We start from the raw sequence: 22,468 nt of genomic DNA on the forward strand, positions 1-22,468 counted from the left end.
TCAGCAACTAGAAAAGGAACCAATTAAGTAATTCCAGGAAAAATCCCGTTTTCTTACTTGGTTGTTTGATTGACAGTGCTGGGCAAATAACCTTATCAGAGTTATAACTTAGCTTCTTAATTTGTTATTAATAAACCAGGAAAAATCACAGATAAAAGCTGACAGCTAAGTATAAAATCTTGAACACGTGCACAGTCCAAGGTTCAACTGCAGCACCATTAAAACAACCACCCACAGCCCCGACTGTCTTCCCGGACTTCCTCGCTCCTCCACTCCTCTGGCATCTTAATGAGAAGAAGCACATGGCCACCATCCTCAAGTCTCAAAGCTTTATGTGCCTCTTTTGGGTATATGCAGGCATATGGAAGGTCAGAGAACAATCCCTCAGTGTAATTCCTCAAGCATCACCTTTTTTCTGAGACTGGCTCTATCCTGGCCTGGAACTTGCCAAGTAGGCCAGCCTGGCTGGCCAGACAATCCCAGGACCCACCTGTCTCCACTTCCCCAGTGCAAGGATTATAAGTGTGCACTAATATCTATGTGGTGGTTTGAATGAAAATGGCTCCCATGGGGAGTGGCACTATTAGGAGATGTGGCCTTGCTGGAGAAAGTGTCACAGGGGGTGGGCTTTGAGGCTTCAGAAGCTCAATCCAGGCCCAGGGTCTCACTCTCTTCCTGCTGATCCAGATGTAGAACTCTTGACTCCTTCTCCAGCACCATCTGCCTGTGTGCCACCATGCTTCCTGCCATGATGATAATTGACTAAACCTCCAAAACTGTAAGCCAGCCCAATTAAATGTTTTCCTTATTAAGAGTCATGGTGTCTCTCTTTACAGCAATAAAAACCCTAAGACAATCCAGCATTTAAAAAAACAAAAACAAAAAAACAAAACCCTGGGTTCTGGGGATTGAACTCATATCCTCACACTTTATTCCCCCTTCCTCCCCCTAGCCTAAGGAGGGTATCTATCTCTTTATAAAGGCCACACTGGCCTCGAACTCCAAAGTGCTAGGATTATAGGTGTGAACTACCACATACTATTATTCTGAGTGTCTTGAAGTCATATCTGTATATTATTCCCATTTCTGCCCTGTCAGTGAGTGCTGTTGTTTTTCACAATCTCTTGTCCTAACCCTAATACACTACTCTTTCAGTTAAATGTCCCTAAAATATCACGATAGCCACCATACTGCTTGTTTAAACCTCATCCAATCTAAGCTCAAATCCATTAATTTCTGAAGACTTCCTTTCCCCAAGCCAACAGATCCTATTTCTCACAAGACCTTAACACACATGCTTTGGCTCACACAAGGTGTTCTCTAGTGAGTTACTGAAAGCACAAGTTAATTACTATGTCTTACTACCAGCTAGCTGTCCTTAACACAGATATCCATTCATCTACCCTTACTTCAAGGTCCAACTCAGGCACCAGTTTCGTTATAAGGGTTTTTAAATGGCATTTACACAGATAGTTTCCATACCTACTCTTGTACTGAACACAGCAGTAGCCTAATATTATTTAGCATTTTTCTTTATAACTGTTTCTGGCAAACAATGCTATAGAAACTTCTGTATTTGCCAGTGCCCAATACAATGCTAGAATCAAAGTAGGCTTAAATTATGATCAAGGTTAAAGAAAAGTTGTTATAGGATGAGGAGGAATCAAATCCAAAGTTAGTCTTTTTATTGCTGCTTCTAAATTCTTTTACAAGTCTCAAATACCGAGATTAATGCCTGTTTCTTAATTTTATGTTTCTTTCTTTTTTGGTTTTTCGAGACAGGGTTTCTTTGTGTAGTTTTGGTGCCTGTCCTGGATCTCACTCTATAGCCCAGGCTGGCCTCGAACTCAGAGATCCGCCTGGCTCTGCCTCCCGAGTGCTGGGATTAAAGGCGTCCACCACCACTGCCTGGCAATTTTGTTTCCTGAACACAAAATACTGCAGTTGATATCAGGTCAGTGCCTGAACTCACCCAATACTGTAAACAAACCAATACACAAATGCATGTTTTTAAAAATTTAGACGAACTCAGATGAGGCAAAACATCTCTATGTATACAATGCTCCCCTTTCCTCTACCTGAAGACAATTTCTTGCTATATAGCCCAAGTAGGCCTTGAACTGGAAATCTTTAGGCCAATTATAGGAATGCATAGTATCTTGCCTTCTCAATAGTACTGCATATTAGATCCAAAGAATTCTTATTATAGAGTCTATATTTGTAGTGTCTATGGTGTGTCAAGAATTGATTCTCTTTGAAATGTGTGCATGTGTGTGCATGTACAGGCCGGAGGACAACTTTGGATGTTATCCTCATGAGCATGACACCTCTTTTAAGTCTGGGTCTCTAATGGCTTGGGAACTCACCAATTAGGCTAGATTGCCTGGCCATGCTCAAACGTATACGTACACACATACACACGCACACACACACACATTCTCTCTCTCTCTCTCTCTCTCTCTCTCTCTCTCTCTCTCTCTCTCTCTCTCTCACACACACACAAATAAATAAATAAATAAAAATAAATCTTTTAAAAACATTTTAAAGATTATGTGGGGAAAAAAGGCCCATACAACACATCACTTAGGATGGTCAAATGTTGTTCAGCAAATGCTTCCTGTAATTATTTTTAAAGTTGCAGTGGGAAGTATGAAAAGACAGATGGTTGAAATAGTTAGGCCTCTGATTTCTTTATGACCACAATGCCCAACCAATTAAAACATGTAAAGAGTCATTGAGTCAATCTCCATTTTAGAAAACTATATTCAGGTGTCCACATCACCAAATACCTGTTTCATCTTTGCAGGATATCTGGGACACTGCCTAGAACCATATATCAAAACAAAGATGACCAACATTGTCACTATTCACATACTACACACCAGACAATCTTCCCAAATACAAGTGATTATGAAATTTTAAAGTTACAGGTTACACCGTTCCCACTGGGATACTGCTAAGAAACATCCCAGGATAAAGAGCATGTAAATGCTTAAAACAAAAAACAACTAGGAAGTCAGTAGAAAGGTCGACGGGAGTCAGGATAGTAGGACAGGCTCTGAGAGTCAATCTGGTAGGAAGTACCTTAAATTTCAACAATGAGGCTGACAAGCTTCTCCCAACAGGGGGATAAGATCTGAGCCACAGGATGGTTTAGCCACTTCAGATAGCTACTGACTCAGACACTGGTCCAGGATTCAAACAGAGAGAAGCTGGTTTAGAGCACTGCATTATAGCAGTCGTTTACTGAAAATAGAGCAGAAGAAGGAATATGGGGCATTGATTTATTTAAAATTTCTTTGTAATTTATTTGGGGTGTGTGTGTGTGTGCAGCCTGGAACACATGTCGAGGTCAGAAGACAACTTTTAGGAGTTGGTTCTCTCCTTCCACCACATGAGATCCAAAGATGAAATGTCAGTGGAGAGGCAAATGCCATCTAAGCAGTCTCTAGGGCGTTACTTTACATGGGACTGTGATGAAGGCCTCTTTGGTATGGTAATATGGGACAAGAAGGTAAACCATGCAGGGTGACTTGCAAGCACAAAGCTCTAAGGCAAGAAGACACTTAGCTTGCTCTGAAACTGCAGAGACAAGGTAGCTAAAGAGCAGTGAGCATTAAGTTGTGCAAGACAGAAAAATAGACATTGGCCATCAAATAGAAAGAAGGCTTCTGGATTTATTATGAGAAAAATGGAAAATTACTGGATGGTTTTGAACAGAAAATTGCCTTACCCAAATACTACAGGAATTTTTCTGGCTACTTCTGAAGAGACTAAAATGCAGAGGCCATGAGTGAAACTACACATGACACGACAGTTCAGAGGTTGCTGGTATTCATCCTTGCATCTCCAATTCCCCACATATTATCTGAAATGAACTATCAGATACATATCAACAAAGATAATATATTATTGTTGTTATTATTACTATTATCTTTCTGCCTCAGCCTCACCCTAGTGATAGGATTACAGGTATGCACCACTATGGCTGGTTTATGTGGTACTGAGTACTGAACCAAGCACTTCATGCTAGATGAACATGCTTTGAGTTGAACTACACCCTCATTCACACCACCTTACATTTTAATAAATATAGTACTACTGACTCGGTTTGAACTCCAGCATTATTAACTAGTTTAGTTTTATAGTATCCAACATATTTATTACTTTTTTTTTTTTTTTGGAGCTGAGGATCGAACCCAGGGCCTTGTGCTTGCTAGGCAAGCTCTCTAGCACTGAGCTAAATCCCCAACCCCCCAACATATTTCTTAATTGAAACCTTTCCTTATCAACAAAAAGGAGCTTTGTCAGAGATGTAAAATGTGATAAAGTATATAGTATGCCTCGCCTACAAAGAGCTATGTATTCACTAAGTCTTTCTACCTCCAATAAAAATAACATAGTTGAAAGGAACTGACTTCACTCCTTGATTTATTTCTAGCTGTACTGAGGATCAGTCCTGAGGCCTTGCTCAATACTAGGCAAATACTTAACACCGAGCTATATGCTCTCCCTTTTCTGATTTCATTTAAAGGCAAGCTCAAGACAAGTTATGGTAGCACGCCCTGCAATCCCATCACTAGGGTGTGGAGGCCAGAGTGTTGTGAATTGGTGGCCAGGACAGGTTACAATGAGCTCTAAGACCAGGCTGGGCAACAGTAAAGCCCTGTCTCCAAACTCAAACCAAACTAAAGGTCACAAAGTCATACAGGCAATCAAAGTACTCACAGTAATATCAGAAACTTAGTCATCAGCATGTTAGGTCTGAGATACTAGTTATATAAGCTGAAACGGTAATGAGGCACTAGGTTTAGAGAAAAGACATTTGGGATTTGGATCACAGTTGGGGTACTGCAGTGTTTAGCCAAGGGAAAGCACAGTCAAACTGAGTAGGAACAACCACTGAAGAGTTAGGAAGCCAAAGTGTTTGGGAACTTAAGAAGACAAGTGGAAAAACTCGGGAGTAAAAGTCAAGGAGACAGATTGGTAAGAAAAAACTCAAAAAAGTCAACACCGATTCATTCAGTGATGAGACTGGCTGGGAGTCAAATGTCATATTAGACTCTCATAGTCGCAGCTGGGAGTGGTAGCCCCAACTTTAATCCTAGTACTGGGGAGGCAGAGGCAGGTCAATCTTTGTTGAATTCCAGGTCAGCAGGGGCTACACAGAGAGATCCTGTTTCCAAAAAGGAAATGAAAAAGTCATAACCAGATGTGGTAGCAGGAGAGTCCCAAGTCCAATGCAAAGGGGGAAAGTGGTACTAGGGATAGAGCTCCCTCAGTTGGGAGAGCGTTTGCCCAGCACATATGAAGCCTTGTGTTCAATCTCCATCAGTACTGAATAAAAGTGGGTTTGGTGGAGCACACCTGTGATCCTAGCACTCCAGTGGTGGAGGCAGGAGGACCAGGAGTTCAAGGACAACCCAGGCTACATGAGACTCAGTCAGGCAGGTTGGGGGTGGAGAGAAAAGAATAAGAACGAATATGAATATCCTAAGAGGAGAAAGACATTCCACAGTGAATTCACACTGAATGATTGATTAGGCCAGGCAAGAAATTAGATTGTCACTGTAAGAGGAAGTAGGTGCTAAGGATTTCTAATAGAATAGAGAAGGACTATCGGGTTATCTACCAGGATGGCAAATAGTGGATGAGATCCAGTACACAGGTGAAGATGTTAGCCTGAAGAAGAGGTACTGTCTATCTCGATCAACTAAAGAGGTCCGTATTCATAGTCAGGGAGGTGAACAGACATTCAGGAAGGAGCTTACAGAAAATCCCTTCCAAGTATCTCAGTTTCTACAGACCAACAGAAGAAGCTCCCCAACAACAGGCTTCAGAGGGAGATTTCCTAAGATGGCAGGGTGGTAGTGGACTGGCTGGTCCCGTGGATGCAGATGAATATAACCGAGTAGGTAAAGACTGAAGGTGGTCTATCAAACAGACACAATTAACAAGAACAAGAACAAAGGACACGAGAAGTACACACCATAAAACAGTAACTGACTACCAAAAAGCAGAGTACGGAGAGGAGTATATGATGGAGATGAGGCAGGATGGAAAAGTCACAGGAACAAAGCACCCAGGTTGGTGCTAGTAAAGTCCATACAGGAAAGAGAATGAAGCAAAAAGAGCAGGACAGAGGTAAAATTTTAAAATCTAGGAACTACTAGATAACTCGATCTCTGAGACGCCTCCATTTTTTTTTAAGTTTTACTTATTTATGTATATGAGTGTGCTATCTGCATGGACAACTTTATGCCAGCAGAGGACATCAGATTCCATTACAGATGGTTGTGAGCCAACCTGTGGTTGCTGGGAATTGAACTCAGGACCTCCAGAAGAGAGCAGCCAATGCTCTTAACCTCTGAGCCACCTCTCCAGCCCTATGAGTACATTTACTAAGAACTTTAGGGCAGGGTTGGCAGCTGGCTCAGCAGGGGAAAGGCACTTGCCACACAACTCTGGTGATCTCAGCTCCCTGGAAGCCAGGTGAAGTAGAGAATTAATGCCAAAACTTGTCCTCTGGCATCCACATGAGTGTCATGGCATGCATGCTCACAAAAATACATCATACATGTACACTGGTGTGTATGTACACATACACAATTATAAACAAAGAAAGATGCTTCAGTGTAGAAATAAAAGAAGAATTCATGGATCAGATTTGAAACGACAGCAGAGATTAGAGGCAGATGATGAAGCAAAGCCTAAGCATTCCTAATTTTTTCTGCATGATTTATTAAAAATTTGGAGAGAACTAATCATAAATTTTCTCATGAAAATGATTCAGATTTCATTTAAAAAAATGATGCAATCAGTAAAACAGTTTTTAAAGGCTCAACCATTTTATTAACATTATGTATGCTCCACAGTATCCAGTTTGACCAGTTAATTATCATTAAAGCACATTCATGGAGCTTAGAACCCTGCATTTGTGTGTTATGGAGGTAAACACACAAAGTATTAACTATGTTAAAGTTAAGACCCACTCTCCTTGGATTATTTCTTGATCTATTATTTATTTAATTCCCCAAGCTCAGTAAAGTTAGTACTGTAAAAAGAACAGTTCCTTTCACATCTGAGATTTCAGTAGACCATTACTCAAACACATGTAAATATCATTTGTACATTCCTAATTACCTGCTTTAGAAAAGCACCAAACCTGTGACTAACTTCACAGTTAATCTGACGACAAGGTAAAAATACAGTTCAAGAACCATTTTCCATAGCCTAAAAGATGAACCCTGACTTTCATTCTGATCAGAGGAGACAAATGATGCAGCTTCTCTGTACTAACACATCACATCTGCAGCAAGACTGAATAGTTACCTAATGTACTCACCTCCTGAATAGCCTCTTCGCTGGGAAGCATGGAACATAAACATGTGACATAGGCTTGCTGAAAACATGACACCTGTGAAAGTTCTTTAGACTCTGCACACAGTTTTGATAAAGCAGTAGCTTGGGGGATGCAGTTAGATTTCAACAAATGTTTGATTCGCATTTGTAGAAAGGAAGGTCCTTCTTGTGCAATCAATTTGTTAACTAGAAAAAAGGAGAAATGCAATAGTATGATAATATACCACAGGCCAGAGTGGTGATGACACTGTCATCTCTCTTTTGCTGTTTTCGCCTTTTTTCTTCCGAGACAGTCTGTTGAAGCTCAGGCGGCCTCAAGCTCACAATACAGCTGAGGATGACCTTTGATTCCTGATTCTTCTGCCTGTCTCCACACCTCCAGTTTGCTTGTTAATAAACCCAGAGTTACTATGAATGAGTGCTTATTCTAGTCTCTAGACTCTTCTAACAGAGAGGCAAGAGGAAAATAAAGCTAACAATTTCCATTAGTTAATTGTATTCTAACAAACTTTTTAATGAAACTGTCAACATTTCAAAGTTATTTAATCATCTCCCCCCTCACTTTCTGATAAGTCCAGTAAAGAACAGTGAAATCAACCATAAATGTAAATAAATTCAAGAAAATGCAACAAGTGACCTACATAATATTAACTGAATGAGTATGAGGTACCAGGTTTTAAGCTAAATGGTCTCATATACCTCTCATTTATTCTTCACACCACCACCAAGGCAAGTAATGTCCACAGATTAAGGTTAGAAAAATTAACATTCAGAGAAGTTAGGTAACTTGCCAAGGATTCCAAAGCCAGTGGTGCTGTTTCCTCTAAACCAGGCATTTCTCAAAGTGTGTTCCACCGACCAAAAGACCTGAGAGATAGTCCTAGAAAAAAAAAGGATTCCTTGGTCAAATCTCTGAACAGTCCTGCAATGAATAAAACTGTTCACGTGTCCAACGTTTCCCAAACTGATTTGACCAGAGAACCCTTTTATGAATATTAGTCCCTTGTAAAATATATATTCCTGGTTTAGTACACACTTTGGAAAATGCTACTCAGAGCACTAACTTACAGTGCTCAGCCAAGACTTCAACTTTGCAAAGCTGCTCAACAAGTCTGTGACATTACTCAGCGTTCCCTAAAGAACAGGTTGAAATGCAGCACTCAAGTAAGCTACGAGACTGCTTTAGGTGTTAATCTAAGACACTGTTTCTCAGACTTCAAAATGCTTTCTAAGACACCCAGGGAGCTTATTTAAATGTAGATTGTGATTCAATATGTCTAGAGATGGGACTCTTTAGAAAAAAGTTTGATACAGTCTTACTGTATATCCCTGGCTAGCCTAGAACACTCTATATACATCAATCTTTGCCTCAGAGATCTACTTGCCTTTGTTGAGATTAAAAGTGCCACCATTTCTTTAATTTTTTTCTAACAAAACCCCCTCTGTTGTAGTCCCCCTGGTTTTTAAATTACCTTTTTTATTTGTTTTGTTTTGTTTTTTTTGTTTTTCGAGACAGGGTTTCTCTGTGTAGCTTTGCGCCTTTCCTGGAACTCACTTTGGAGACCAGGCTGGCCTCGAACTCACAGAGATCCGCCTGCCTCTGCCTCCCGAGTGCTGGGATTAAAGGCGTGAGCCACCACCGCCCGGCTAAATTACCTTTTTTAAAAATAAGGTAACTCACTATCTACATGTGTATGCACAATGTGTATATACACACACAGCTAAAATGATTGTCCAAGATAGGCATGGCAGTGTATGCCTGTAATCCTAGCATGGGAGCCGAATACAGACTAACACTTCCAGGACAACCTGCATGCACTACAGGGCAAAGCCTTTTGTTTCTTTTTTGAGACAGGGCTTCACTATGCAGCTCTGGCTGGCTCAAGAGCTTGCTATGTAGACTTAGCCGGCCTTGTACTCAGAGATGCACCTGTCTCTGTCTCAGGGGTGCTGGGATTAAAGGCGTGCACTACCATGCCTGCTACAAGATTCTTTTATATTTATATATATTTTTTTTCAAATTTATGCATTTAAATGTGTACCATGTGTGTATCTGGAAGTTACAGAGAGTTGTGAACCACCATGTATGTGCTGGGAAGCAAACCTAAGTCCTCTTTGAGAGCAACAAGTGCTCTCAACCACTGAGCCATCTCTCCAGACTGCAAGATATATTAAAAAAGAAAGAAAGAAAGAAAGAAAGAAAGAAAGAAAGAAAGAAAGAAAGAAAGAAAGAAAGAAAGAAAGAAAGAAACAAAGCTCTTATTTTGACATCAGTGCTCTAGTTTCCCTCCCAGAGAAACAATTCTTTTCCACTTTTTCTGTCCCCTTCCAGAAACGATCCCTTTCTTGATCAACTAAGTACATGATCTGGCTCATCCTACCGTCATCCCTTAGAGTTGCCTTATTATTGCCAACCAAATAGAACCTCACTATGTGGATGCACTATAACTCACCTCAGCGATTCCCTAACTGATCATTTACAAGTGGTTTCTGACCTTTAGCAGTCATCAATAATGATGCAGTTCACAAGGATGTACATGGGTCATTCCACCAATGAGACTATTAAGAAGACAAAAACAAAACAAAACAAAAACAAACCAAAGTCCTAGAAGTAGAATTACCATGTGAGAGGCTTTGTCCAATAACTCTGGCCCATACTGCCAAACGATTCTCAGAAGTTGTACCCACATTAAACTACTTCAGAGTTCAACTCTAGAGACTTTAGATTTAGTAGGCTTTAGAGCTTGGATTTTAGTCGATGCTTTTGGTTAGAAATTCTATAAAATGGAGCCAAAGTCAAAAGTCATCGAGGAAAAATATCACATTTACCTTCATCTTTTCCATTTTAGAGTCACAATCATTAAAATCCACAATATATAATCATAGTTCCCCTTATCAACAGATTTTTATTATTTTCAGTAATGTTATGTCAATTATTCAAAACACAAAACAAAACTATGTAATGTTCTTGCTTGCTACTCCTTTCCTCGGGGAACCACTGAGTTCCTGTCCTGATTGTGTGGTTCTTTAAACTCTTCTCATTATTCCCGTCTCCCTCTCATCCTCATCTGCCTAACATCAGACCCTGCGCTATCAGCTTCCAAGACCATGAGCAGCTTATGAATCCTACAGAAGGTAACACATTGAAAACAGGAATGTTACCTTTAAGGCCACAGCACTGCTAGGTTTACACAGTACTTTCCACCTCTTACCACACTAAGATTTCCCTATAAACCAAGAACAAGGGATTGTAATGTAAAGGTAGTTAGACTGTAGATTCAAAATCACATCTGAGGTTCAGCCTGACTCTGACACAAATTCACTGACCACTCTGAAGTCCAAACTTTTCATCTATAAAATGTTAGTAAAAATTTATTCACCTTGAGGAGATCCCAGAATCATACATGAAATAGGAGTGGTACAAATAAAATGCAGCCTAACCAAGCATGAAATAAATGCTCATTATTATTCATCTCTGATATCGTTTGTGATCTTCTGCTACCAATTTGTGATCAAATACAATGTTCTGTTAACTTCTGTATTCTCTATAGAACTAAGCACCATGGACACAACAACATAAGCATTATCAACCCTCAGTCAGATACTTTTTAAGTCACAGATATCTGAATCTACCTCTACAATTTTAACTACATGGTCTTGGGCATGTGTGAGCTCTCATTGCTTACAGATGAGATATGAACACACTAATACAATACTCAAGACAGAGCAGGCCCTCTAAGTACCACTGCTGTTATTTATAGGAGAAAAAACTAATCTACTCAATACATGACAATTACTGTAACTTTTTCTTGGGTGGGTGGGTGGAGGCTGAACCCATGGCTTCAAGTTTGCTAGGTAAGCAGTTCTATCACTGAGCTCTATCTACAGATCCTCCCTCTTGCGTTTAAAAATCATTTCAGGGGACTGAAGAACTGGCTCCCCAGTTAAGAGAACTACATGCTCTTCCAGAGGTCCCAGGTTCAATTCCCAGGACCCACATGGAAGTTCACAACTGTCTATAACTCCAGTTCCAGGTGATCTGATGCCCTCATACAGACATACATGCAAAAAAAACAATACACAGAAAAAAATAAGTCATAAAAGATATAATTTCGAGGGCTGGAGAGATGCTCACTGGATAAAAGCACTTGCTCTGAAGGCATGAGGACTTGAGTGTGATACCAGAATTCACATAAAAGGTGGGCATATGCTACTAACCCCACCACTGAGGTTTGGAGACAGGCAGATCTCCAGAGCTCGCTCTGCTGGCTAGCCAGCACTGCTGTCCTTCCAGCTCAGGAACAGATCCTGCCTGTCTCTAGGCTAAAGGTTAATCCACCTGCCTCTGCCTTTTAATGCTAGGGGTTAGTGTGCCCCACCATGCCTAGCTTCTTTCCCTTTCTTAAAAAGTAGTATCTATATTTCTCAGTAAATTTACTTGTCAATACATGTTATTTGTTGAAAGGAAATCCAGGAGCTGGAAAGGCAGCTCAACAGCAAAGCATTGTATGTTTAAGATACTTGGTTCATGCCTAGCAATGACGAATAAAATGAGGATCGTGTGAATCCATGTGTTTCAATACTTACTAAAGTTATCCTCTGGACTCTCACATGCTGTGGTACACAATATACACAAATAAATTAATACGTAAAAAAATAAAAAAATGAAAGGTGTGGCTGGGCATGTAGCTTAAGTGGTAGATTATGGGCAAGGCCTTGGGTTGCTCCCTAGCCACTGGTGCTGGGGAGCAAAACTTAAGTTACATGACACTTTACTTCCCTATACTTTATCATCTGAAAAGAATCACATTGAAGGTTTTATTGAAAAGGAGTTCTTAAGGTTGAAGAGGTAGCTCAATGGTTCAGAGCATATACTGGTCTTCCAGAGGACTCAGGTCCAATTCCCAGACAGTTAGTTCACAACTGTGTGGAACTCTGTCTCCAGGTGAATCCAAGACTCTGGTCTCCTTGGGCACTGTACTTACATGCACACAGCCACATAGCCACACCCTCATATATGTAATTTAAAGGAAAAAGCCCGAACCTTTAAAAAACAAAATAAAAGCTTTCAGCTAGGCAATGTGCTACAGGCTTGTAATCTGAACACTTCGGAGGTTGATCAAAAACCCAAGGCCTTGGGCTGGAGAGATGACTCAATGGCTAAGAACAGTAGCTGCTCTTGGACAAACTGAACCAGAGAGAGCCTGACTCAAAAAACAAAAACAAACAGATAAAACCCCAAACCGACTAAGTCAACAATGACAAGAGAAATAGCGCAGGGATGGCAGACAGGGAAGACAGGAGACCCTTGCAAGAGGTTTTTATTAGTCAACCTAGTCACAAGACTAACTGGCACTCACAGGCTTCAGTTAGAAACCATTCTACACATACTTTACAGATTTACTAGCACGTGAATGCTGGGTGTGGATGTGGATGTGTGGGTGTCCATGAGGAAGTTAGAGGACAACTTTGTCAAGTTGGTTCTTCTCTCCTTCCACCTTTATATGGGTTCCAGGATTTGAAATATGGTCATTATACTTGGGCAGCAAACAAAGTGCTTATAGGCCTTTTGAATTCAAAACAAAGCTTAATTCCAGGACTCTGAGTACAAGGCTAGGTTGGTTTACACTAGAAGTTCCAGGTCAGCCAGGGTTACACAGTGAGACCCTGTAAGTTTATAAGATTATAATGAAGGGGCTGGAGAGGTGACTCGGCATTTAAAAGCACTTGTTGCTCTTGCAGAGGACCTGGGTTAGATTCCTAGCACCCACATGGTGGTTCACAATCACTCACGACTCTAGTTCCAGGAGTATCCAAAGCCCTCCTCTCATTTCAGCAGGCACCAAGCACACATGTGGTGCACACATATATGTAGGTAAAACAATCATATACATTTAAAAAAAATCCAAGGTTGGTGGGGGGGGGGAAGAGATAGATATTATAATAGAGTCTAAAATTTCTACAGCTAGGCTGGAGAAATGACTCAGTAGTTAAGAGCATGTCAGCTCTTCCTGAGGACCCAGGTTCAATTCCTAGCACCCACACAGTGGCTTATAACTATCAGTAACTCCAGTTTCAGGGGGAATCCCACACACCTTCTTGAGGCCTCTGTGGGGCACCAGGCATGGATGTGGTACACATGCATGCAAAATGTTCATACACATAAAATAAAAATAAATCTTAAAAAACAAACAAACAAATCAATGTCTTTCCATTTAGTGACAATGTAGCATAGAAATTCTGTGATGGAATGCATTACTCTGTGGTGATGCTGATATAAACTGACTTACCACACTGACAGTTTCATAAAAAGTACACTAAATAAAATTAGGAAGTACGTGAATCTTGATAATGATAAATCATGTTTCTAGTTTATGTATTTACTATGCTATAATTAAAATGTACTCCTACTTATTAAAAAAAAAGTTAGCTGGGCGGTGGTGGTGCACCCCTTTAATCCCAGAACTCAGGAAAGTAGAGACAGGCCAATTTTTGTGAGATCAAGCCAGTCTGGTCTATAAAGTGAGTTTCAGGACAGCCAGAGCTACACAGAGAAATCCTGTCTCAAAAAAGGTCAATGAAATTTTAAGACTTACCTTCCTCTGTTTCTACTGGCTGTTGAGAGAGAATTTTAAGAAGAACAGGGTTTTTCCACACGCCTTCTTTTGTAACATGAACCAGTATTTGTAGATTATTATTCCCAAATTCCAACAATGCATCATGTGACTCCTAAAACAAAAGCAACATATTTAAAAGAGAAGCTAAGAACAAAGCTTTGCCTTCTCAATCTAGTTAAGTATCAATAACTGAAAAGGACTTGAGTGGGGGCAGCTTGTGTTTTTCTACAGTGACTTTCAAGACAGGGTTTCTCTGTGTAGTTTTGGTGCTTGTCCTGGATCTCACTCTGTAGACCAGGCTGGCCTCGAACTCACAGAGATCCGCCTGGCTCTGCCTCCCAAGTGCTGAGATTAAAGGTGGGCATCTTTAAAATGTTTTCATGAATTTCCCTCATGTAAAATTATGACAATCAATTTATACTTGAATCTGAAATGTCCTAGTAATTAAGATGGCCAGACCTAATAATGTTGGCAGTAGCAGATTTAATTTTTTTAAGACTACTGATACAGCTTTCATTTTAAAGGCCTGTTCATTATTCATAAAGAAAAAAAATGATGTCCAAGCTAGGTAAGGGGAAAGTGGCACATATCCAGGAATCAGTAAAAGGCAGGAAGATCAAGAGTTCAAGGCCAGCCTGGGCTACATAAAACCTTATCTCTGGCCAGGCGGCGGCGGCTCACGCCTTTAATCCCAAACTCACAGAGGCAGGTGTACTCACTGAGTTCGAGCCCAGCCTGGTCTATAGAGCGAGATCCAGGACAGGCATCAAACTACTCAGAGAAACTATCTTGAAAAACAAAAACCAACCAAACAAACAAAAAACCAACCAAACAAACAAAAACCAAAAAAACTTATCTCAGAAAAAAGTGCGTGTGTGTGTGTGTGTGTGTGTGTGTGTGTGTGTGTGTGTGTGTGTGACGACACCTTCCAATAATCGTTTACTAATACCAATATTTAATTTGTATTTATTTAATATCATTTTAGCATTATTTAACACAGCAATTTCCCTTTGACAGCCTGACAGATCTTCAGACTTCTTTCTCCTTAACACAGGACAGATACTTTGTAGTGAAGACAAGGAATCTAAGTGAAAATTTCAGAATTTCCTGTTAGGTCACTGGACCTACAATGTCTACCACAACACACTGGCAGAAAACATTATCACCATTGTGATAAACAGCAACTGAAATGTAAATGATCTGAATACTTTCTCCTCCCCTTCCATCTCTCCAAAGCTGATACGTTGTCACTGTTCACCAGGACTTGTGGACTTAAATGATCCTCAGCCTCCAAAAGAACTAGAGCCAAGGCCAGGGACCGACTGGTACATTGACTAGTTTACTTTTTCATCTGTTAAACTCAGAATATTCTTCACTCAGAGCAACTTTTGTTGCCATTAGGTATTTGATTAATTAATTATAGTAAATGTATTTTAAAAACTGAAACTTATGTTTCTTCTAATTAAAAAAAAAATTCTTTTATTGAAGGGATGAGGTCCACAAGACAGTCAGTATGGCAGCTCATTATCTCCTTACAAGTGCATTCTAAAGCTTGACCTCACACTGCCAGGCCTGGTAGAAACAAGCACCCTTACCCACTGAGCCATCCTGCCAGCAGATTTTTTTAAAAGTACAAATGTCATACCTTGAAATCTGCAAATCTGAAATGTCATAAGTAATTTAAGTTTCATACCATTAAAACAAATAGATATTTAGTCAAATAGTGCAGGATCACATGCAAAGAAGTATCCCATGTGGTTATTAAAGAGGAAGATCAACATGCAGAATAAGCCTCATTCTCATAATAAAAACTAACCCAACAAGCTGCATGGCCAACAAAGGAGCATTGTGTACTGTGTGTTCAAGGCCAGCCTGGGCTACAAAGTGAGTTCCAGTCCATTCTAGATAACATACAGATGCTCTCTCAAAAAACAACTCAACATCATGGAAAAAAAAAAAAGAAAAAAAAAACAAAAAACAAACAAAAATCCTTTTCAGGCTAGAAATATAGCTCTGTACACAAGTGCTCACACAGCATGAGCAAGGCCACATAAACTCCAGCAAGAACACAAACAAAAACTTGCTTAGAATGTGTTTTCTAAAATGCACAGAAGAAGCACAGAGAAGCTGTACAGCTGTAGTATGTCTATAGTAGCTGGTGCCATCTGAGGCCTCACTGATACAAATTCTTATCCTGGGTAGGGATGGAGCACGAAACCAAACAAAAAACCAACAAGCCAGGCACAGTGACATGTCTACAAATCAGAGCACTTAGGAGGTGAAAAAGGAAGATCATAAATTCAACGCTGAGGCTGGAGAGATGGCTCAGCAGTTAAGAGCACTAGCTGCTCTTCCAGAGGGCCCGGGTTCAATTCCCAGCACCCAACATGGCAGCTCACAACTGTAATTCCAGTTCTAGGAGATCCAGCATCCTCACATAGACATATGTGCAGGCAAGACATCACTGCACATAAAATAAAAATAAATAAATAATAATTTAAAAAAAAAAAAGTTCAAAAGGTGTTTTGTTGTTGTTGTTGTTGGGTTTTTTTTGGTTTTTCGAGGCAGGGTTTTTCTGTGTAGCTTTGCGCCTTTCCTGGAACTCACTTGGTAGCCCAGGCTGGCCTCGAACTCACAGAGATCTGCCTGCCTCTGCCTCCTGAGTGCTGGGATTAAAGGCATGCGCCACCACCGCCCGGCCAAAAGGTTTATTTTTGTCAAAATTATCCAGAATGCCATGTATTACTGTGTCTACTTGTCACATAAAATGAAAAAAAAAAAAAGCCTTATTTTTTTATATTTCATATTCAACAGGGACAAAGCCTCTTATTTATCTGCAATGTTATTTCACTAATTTTACTGAACACAGATTCAAAAACCTATCCTGTGCACCTGACAACTACTAAACATTTACACTTGGGAAGGGGCACTTACTCAACAAACAATCTAAGAAAACAAAGAAGCATATAAAGTGTTCTGTCTAGGGAGGATATAATAAAATACTAATAGCACTAAAAGAATCAAGTTTATTTGCTCTTCTAGAATGTGACATGTCAGGACCAAACTACTAAGGCCTCAAAGCATCAAGACAAAAATACATGTGCTCAGCTGGGCACAGTGCTGCATGCCTGTAATTCCAGCATTCAGGAGGCTGGGGCAGGATTGTCACAGGTTGAGACCTGTCTGGGCTACATACAGACTTAGTTCAGGGACAGTACGGGTCTTGGATTTCAGTTAAGCCAGGGCCACAGTGTGATCATCTCACAAACAAACCCCAAACAAAAGCAGAAATCAACATCTCATACACAAAAGATGACTTTAAAGGCTGTTTGAATATGTGAGAAGTCAAGACGACATTACAGAGTTTTAAATAGGCCAGGAATATGACAAAGAACTTTCTTCTCCCCAAGGAGAAAAATATTACAATCATTTCATTTTGTATTATGTACCCCAGAGGAAACAAATTCCTATACTCTGAAGTGTGTTTTTAATATATGAATCTTTATCTGTGCCCACATAAAACACATCCAAGATACTTTGAAATGTGTGTCCTAGATGAAGCAGCTAATAAAGGATTCCGAACCTATTGGTAAGTGAGTGTTACTCTGGGCAAGCTCAGTTTCTTATGTGTGCCTCCTTGTTTGTAAATGAGGACTCAAATAATCTTCACATTATCAAGTTTACTTAAGGGACATAAAATAGTTAAAATAAAGCACAAAGAGGCCGGGCGTGGTGGTGCACACCTTTAGTCCCAACACTCAGGAGGCAGAGGCAGGCAGATCTCTGTGAGTTCGAGGCCAGCCTGGTCTACGGAGTGAGTTCCAGGATAGGCTCCAAAGCTACACAGAGAAACCCTGCCTCAAAAAACCAAACCAAAACAAAACAAAACTAAAACAAAAACAAAAAAAAAAAGTACAAAGCAGTAAGCCTTAATTAGTGGCCAGTAATTATATGACTGAAATTATTTAATGTTATAGAGTATTATTTTAAGATGTGTTACATTTGTTTATGCTGTGGAATATTTGTTTAATGATGCAAAGATGTGTTGCATTCCTTTATGTTGCATTTGTTTAACTCTGTGAAGCTGTGTTACTTTCCTGTCTAAAACCCCTGATTGGCCTAATAAAGAGCTGAACGGCTATAGCAAGGCAGAGAAAGGATAGGCGGGGCTGGCAGAGAGAATAAATAGGGGGAAAAGGAGGCTCAAGGAGCAAGAGAAAAAGGAGAGGAGGATGCTAGGGGCCAACCACCCAGCCAGCCACAGAGTAAGAGTGAAGGTAAGACACACAGAAGTAAGAAAAGGAAAAGCCCAGAAGCAAAAGGTAGATCAGATAATCTAAATTAAGAAAAGCTGCCTAGAAACAAGCCATGCTAAGGCCAGGCATTCATAAGAAAGAATAAATCTCTGTGTGTGATTATTTGGGAGCTGGGTAGTGGGCTCCTCAAAAGAGCCAAAAGAGCACAGAGAAAAAAAAGACCAACAACAATTTAATGTCTATTTGTATGTGTATGTATAGCTACACTGAGGTCAACACCTTGGTGTTGTTTCTCAGGCATTTTACCAAGTTCCTTTGTTCAAGAGGCCTGGGGTAGGCAAGGTAGACATGAGCTCTAGGATCTTTCCTTTCTCTGTTTCCCATCTCGCCATCTGGAATTATAGGCCCATGATACCACACCTGGCTTTTTACATGACTTCTGGGGATCCAAACAGGTCCTCCATGCTTGCAAGGCAGGAACTTTACTTGTTAAAGCATCTCCCTAGTTCCTGAGTGTATTTTTAAAATACTTCTCAGTTTCTACCCTAATGGATCATTTGACACCTGTTGCTGGGTGGGTCACTTGCCATTTTCTAACCTGCTCACCCACTTGGAAAGGCGAGAGCCAAGTAGTCTCCTGTGAGTATAATGCATGAGTAAAATCTACGACTACCAGTTTGACTGATTTAGACACACATACTGATTGGCAAGACACAAGTGTGTTATTAACAATCTAAATACTTTACTTAATAATCATAAATATATGAAAATGCAATTGTTTTTGTTCTACGTTTTCAAAGATTACTTTGCTAAGAATAAATGTATGTCTTGGGCAATTAAGCAGAGAATTCTCTTGATTAAAATTGACTCACCTGTAGAGACTGAAGGAATGGTACCCAGACTTCACAGGGCAGTTCACTTTCAGGCACTGAAAGCAGTAATTCAAAACAACTCCTACAATACAAATAACTATGTAAGTATATAGGAGATTACAGTAATAATTAAGTACAGCATGAAAGCAATATGCAAGACTTTTATACTTCTTCAAACTATTTTAAATACTTATACTCTTTATATTTTTTCTTTGAAACTGTTCTAATAGCTTTTCAAGTATTAAAAAAACAAAAGAAGCCAGAGAGATGGCTCAGATGGTTAAGAGCACTGACTGCTCTTCCAGAGGACCTGGGTTCAATTCCCAGCACCCATATGGCAGCTCACAACTGTTTGTAATTCCAGTCAGGTTCCAGGGGACCCGACACTCATGCCAAAACATCAATGCACATCAAAAAAAAAAATATTTTGGAGAGATGGCTCAGTGGTTAAGAGCACTGGCTGCTCTTCCAGAGGATCTGGGTTCATTTTCCAGCATCCACATGACAGCTTACAATTGTCTGTAACTCCAGTTCCAGGGGATCTGGTGTCCTCATACAAATGTACATGCAGGCAAAACGCCAATGCACATGAAAATGAAAATAATTTAAAAAAAGAAAGAAAGAAAAGCTATAATGCTTTATGTTTACATTATCGTTTTAATAAAGTTTAGAAATATATGAGCCTTCCAAAAAAGTCATATTCCAAATTGTTAGATTGTATGAGAAGATCACCCATATCAATAGACCAAAAAAAACTGGATCTGGGGATACTGTGAATTTAGTTGACATAGTGATAAAGAGAAGTAGGTTGTCACCCACATCAGTTTCTATCACTTGCAGAGGAAGCAGAATGATCAGCAAAGTGATTTCTTCACTTCTAAAAAGGAAGCAAGAGTTTCTTCTTTATACCCTAACCACTACCCAGACACAGAGAAGAGGGAAAAGAAAAGGATTATAAAAAGATTCAGAAAAACGCCAATAAAGAACAACTCAAAATATCAATCCAGCATAACTCTCCTAAATCTTACAGCATAATCACTTTGCCTGTACAGATTGGTATCATGTGGCAGGAAGTGGGACCTGGTAGGGAGAACAATGGGATTAAAAGGGGAATGCTAATCCTCCACCAAAGTATGATGTCAGAGATTCAGCTGTGGTGAACCGAATACAAACAGGTAGGGCTAGGACAGAAGTAACAGATTACCCTGACAAGCACACATTTCATTCAACAATGCAGGATCTAACTGAGGCAACACCAGCCTACACTTGAACAGCTGTTGATGAAACGAGTATGTTAATGGTGTAATTTTGTCTGTTACTAGGCAACCTAATATTAAAACAGCTAAATGACTATGGATTTTACTATACTGGTATTTTGTGCTGATAAAATTATTTTTAGTTCAAATGATGTAACCGAGTTGCAAGATTTCACAATATCTTCTCCAACATATATGGTGTTTCTCAAAGATAACCAGTTTCTAGATCCTGAATCTATGATAATTCTGATTGCCAACTTGATTAGACTGAGATTCCTAGAAGATGGGCGGAGCACAGCTGTGAGTGTATCTGTGAGAGCATGTCTACAGATGACTAGCTAAGGAGAGACTTCCATGAGGTGAGCAGCACTGTCTAAAGACTGAGGGCCAGGGTCATGGACTCAGCCCAGCCTGTGGGCATTCTCTCCCTGCTTCTTGCTTCTGGGTGAGAATGGCTCTACTTGGCCAGTCCTCCTTCTCATAATGGACTAAAACCCCTGAAACCGAGCCTGAAACTGAGCCGAAACAATCCTCCTCTTTTAAGTTGGTTTTCTCTGGCATTTATTTGGTCCTGGTCACAATAACTGTTCAACACACAATCTATAGCTAAGGGAAAGAGAAGGGAAATGGATCAGACTTGTAGTACAAGCCTGAGTAAGAAAGAGACCCCAAAGACAGCTACAGATTGTTTAGTTGGAGCTTCACTTGGACTTTCTCTCTTGGCAATTTAGGGGTGAAGGCTCAGAGCAAAGGGAACTGGTGCTTCTGCAGAGTAAATAGTGCCACTGTAAAGAGAAGTCAGGCAAACATCACAACCAACAGTACTTAATTCTTAAGTAACTGAAGTGCTTAAACTTACAGGACTAATCTGCCAAGCACTAAGAGGACATCTTCACATTCAGTAGTTAAAAATGGACGTGCGCTGGCAAAGCTTTGGATAGCAAGGCGGTATACCTCCAGAAGATACACAATGTGTTCTGATGCATTCTTGTTGCTTGCATATTGCAATAATGTCTAAAAAAAAAAAAGAATTGTTTTATAAATAAAAATGAAATAAATTGGTTTTTTGCACTCAAAAGTACTATTTCTTCCTTCTTTCCTAACACGCTCTTACACACTGTCTTTTTAGGTCCCAGTTTGTTTAGAGGATTCTATATTCACCAAATAATGAATCATCCCTCTGGAGTTAGTGGAATACAGAATGGTTCTTTTGACAGGACGAAATCTGAGGAGAAAAGCCATTATATGCTTGGGCTGAGTATCCCTATACATGTAGAATTACAAGTAGCAAGTTTGGTTAACATAACATTCAACTGAACAGGGAAAAGAGGAGGAGGGTTGCTACATGTACACCCTACCCCTCATAACAGTAAGTTTCTCCTCCCCTTTTGTAGATAGTTATTATTCAAATATACTCCCAGATATATTCACAACAGAGAGACACGTGGCTGATCTGGCCAAGATCTGTTTTGGGTGTATGAACAACCAGGCAGATTGTCCTGAGTTGAACTTTTAGAGAGAATTCCCTATTTACCTTCTTATGCCTCAGCATAAATATACTAAATATAATTAAAATCAGAGACATCATCACAAGGTACAACTCAAGTTTGTCAACCAAAATAGAGAACAACCCAAATTATTACCCTTAACAATCAGTCCCTCCTTCCTCTTACACCCTATAAGCAAAGGCCCACTAACTAACTCACATGGCCCACTGTCACTCTTGACAGCCAAATCCTGAGCTATACTATCTTGCTTTTGAATGAAGTATTCTTGCTTACTCTTGCAATCTACATGACCCTTTATTTTAATTCCTTGAAAAAAGACACCAAGAACCTGATGTGAAGTTGGGTAGTGGTGGCACATGCCTTTAATCCCAGCACTTGGGAGGCAGAGGCAAGGGATCTTTGTGAGTTTGAAGCCAGCCTGGTCTACAAAGCCAGTTCCAGGACAGCCAGAACTGTTACACAGTGAAACCCCATCTCAAAAAAACAAGACCAAAAAACTTTGCTGTGACTTTGTGTCATAGCCCCACATAGGCAGGACATCATTTTCCCTCTAGAGAACACATTCTAACTGGTCTGTAGAGCTCCTAATGAAACTAG

General features: G+C 40.1%; 1 protein-coding gene across 1 annotated transcript in view; it reads right to left on the minus strand.

The window, feature by feature from the left end:
• Rlf (RLF zinc finger) overlaps positions 1-22,468 on the minus strand; it is a 69,714-nt gene that overhangs the window by 22,898 nt on the left and 24,348 nt on the right. The window contains exons 2-5 of the mRNA XM_059254895.1: positions 21,223-21,377; positions 19,108-19,189; positions 13,959-14,091; positions 7,346-7,548 (exon numbers count right to left, since the gene is read on the minus strand). Coding sequence (XP_059110878.1) covers positions 7,346-7,548; positions 13,959-14,091; positions 19,108-19,189; positions 21,223-21,377 — 573 coding nt within the window. The remainder of the gene's footprint in view (positions 1-7,345; positions 7,549-13,958; positions 14,092-19,107; positions 19,190-21,222; positions 21,378-22,468) is intronic.

Source organism: Peromyscus eremicus, chromosome 2 (assembly GCF_949786415.1).
Source record: "Peromyscus eremicus chromosome 2, PerEre_H2_v1, whole genome shotgun sequence".
NCBI lineage: Eukaryota > Metazoa > Chordata > Mammalia > Rodentia > Cricetidae > Peromyscus > Peromyscus eremicus.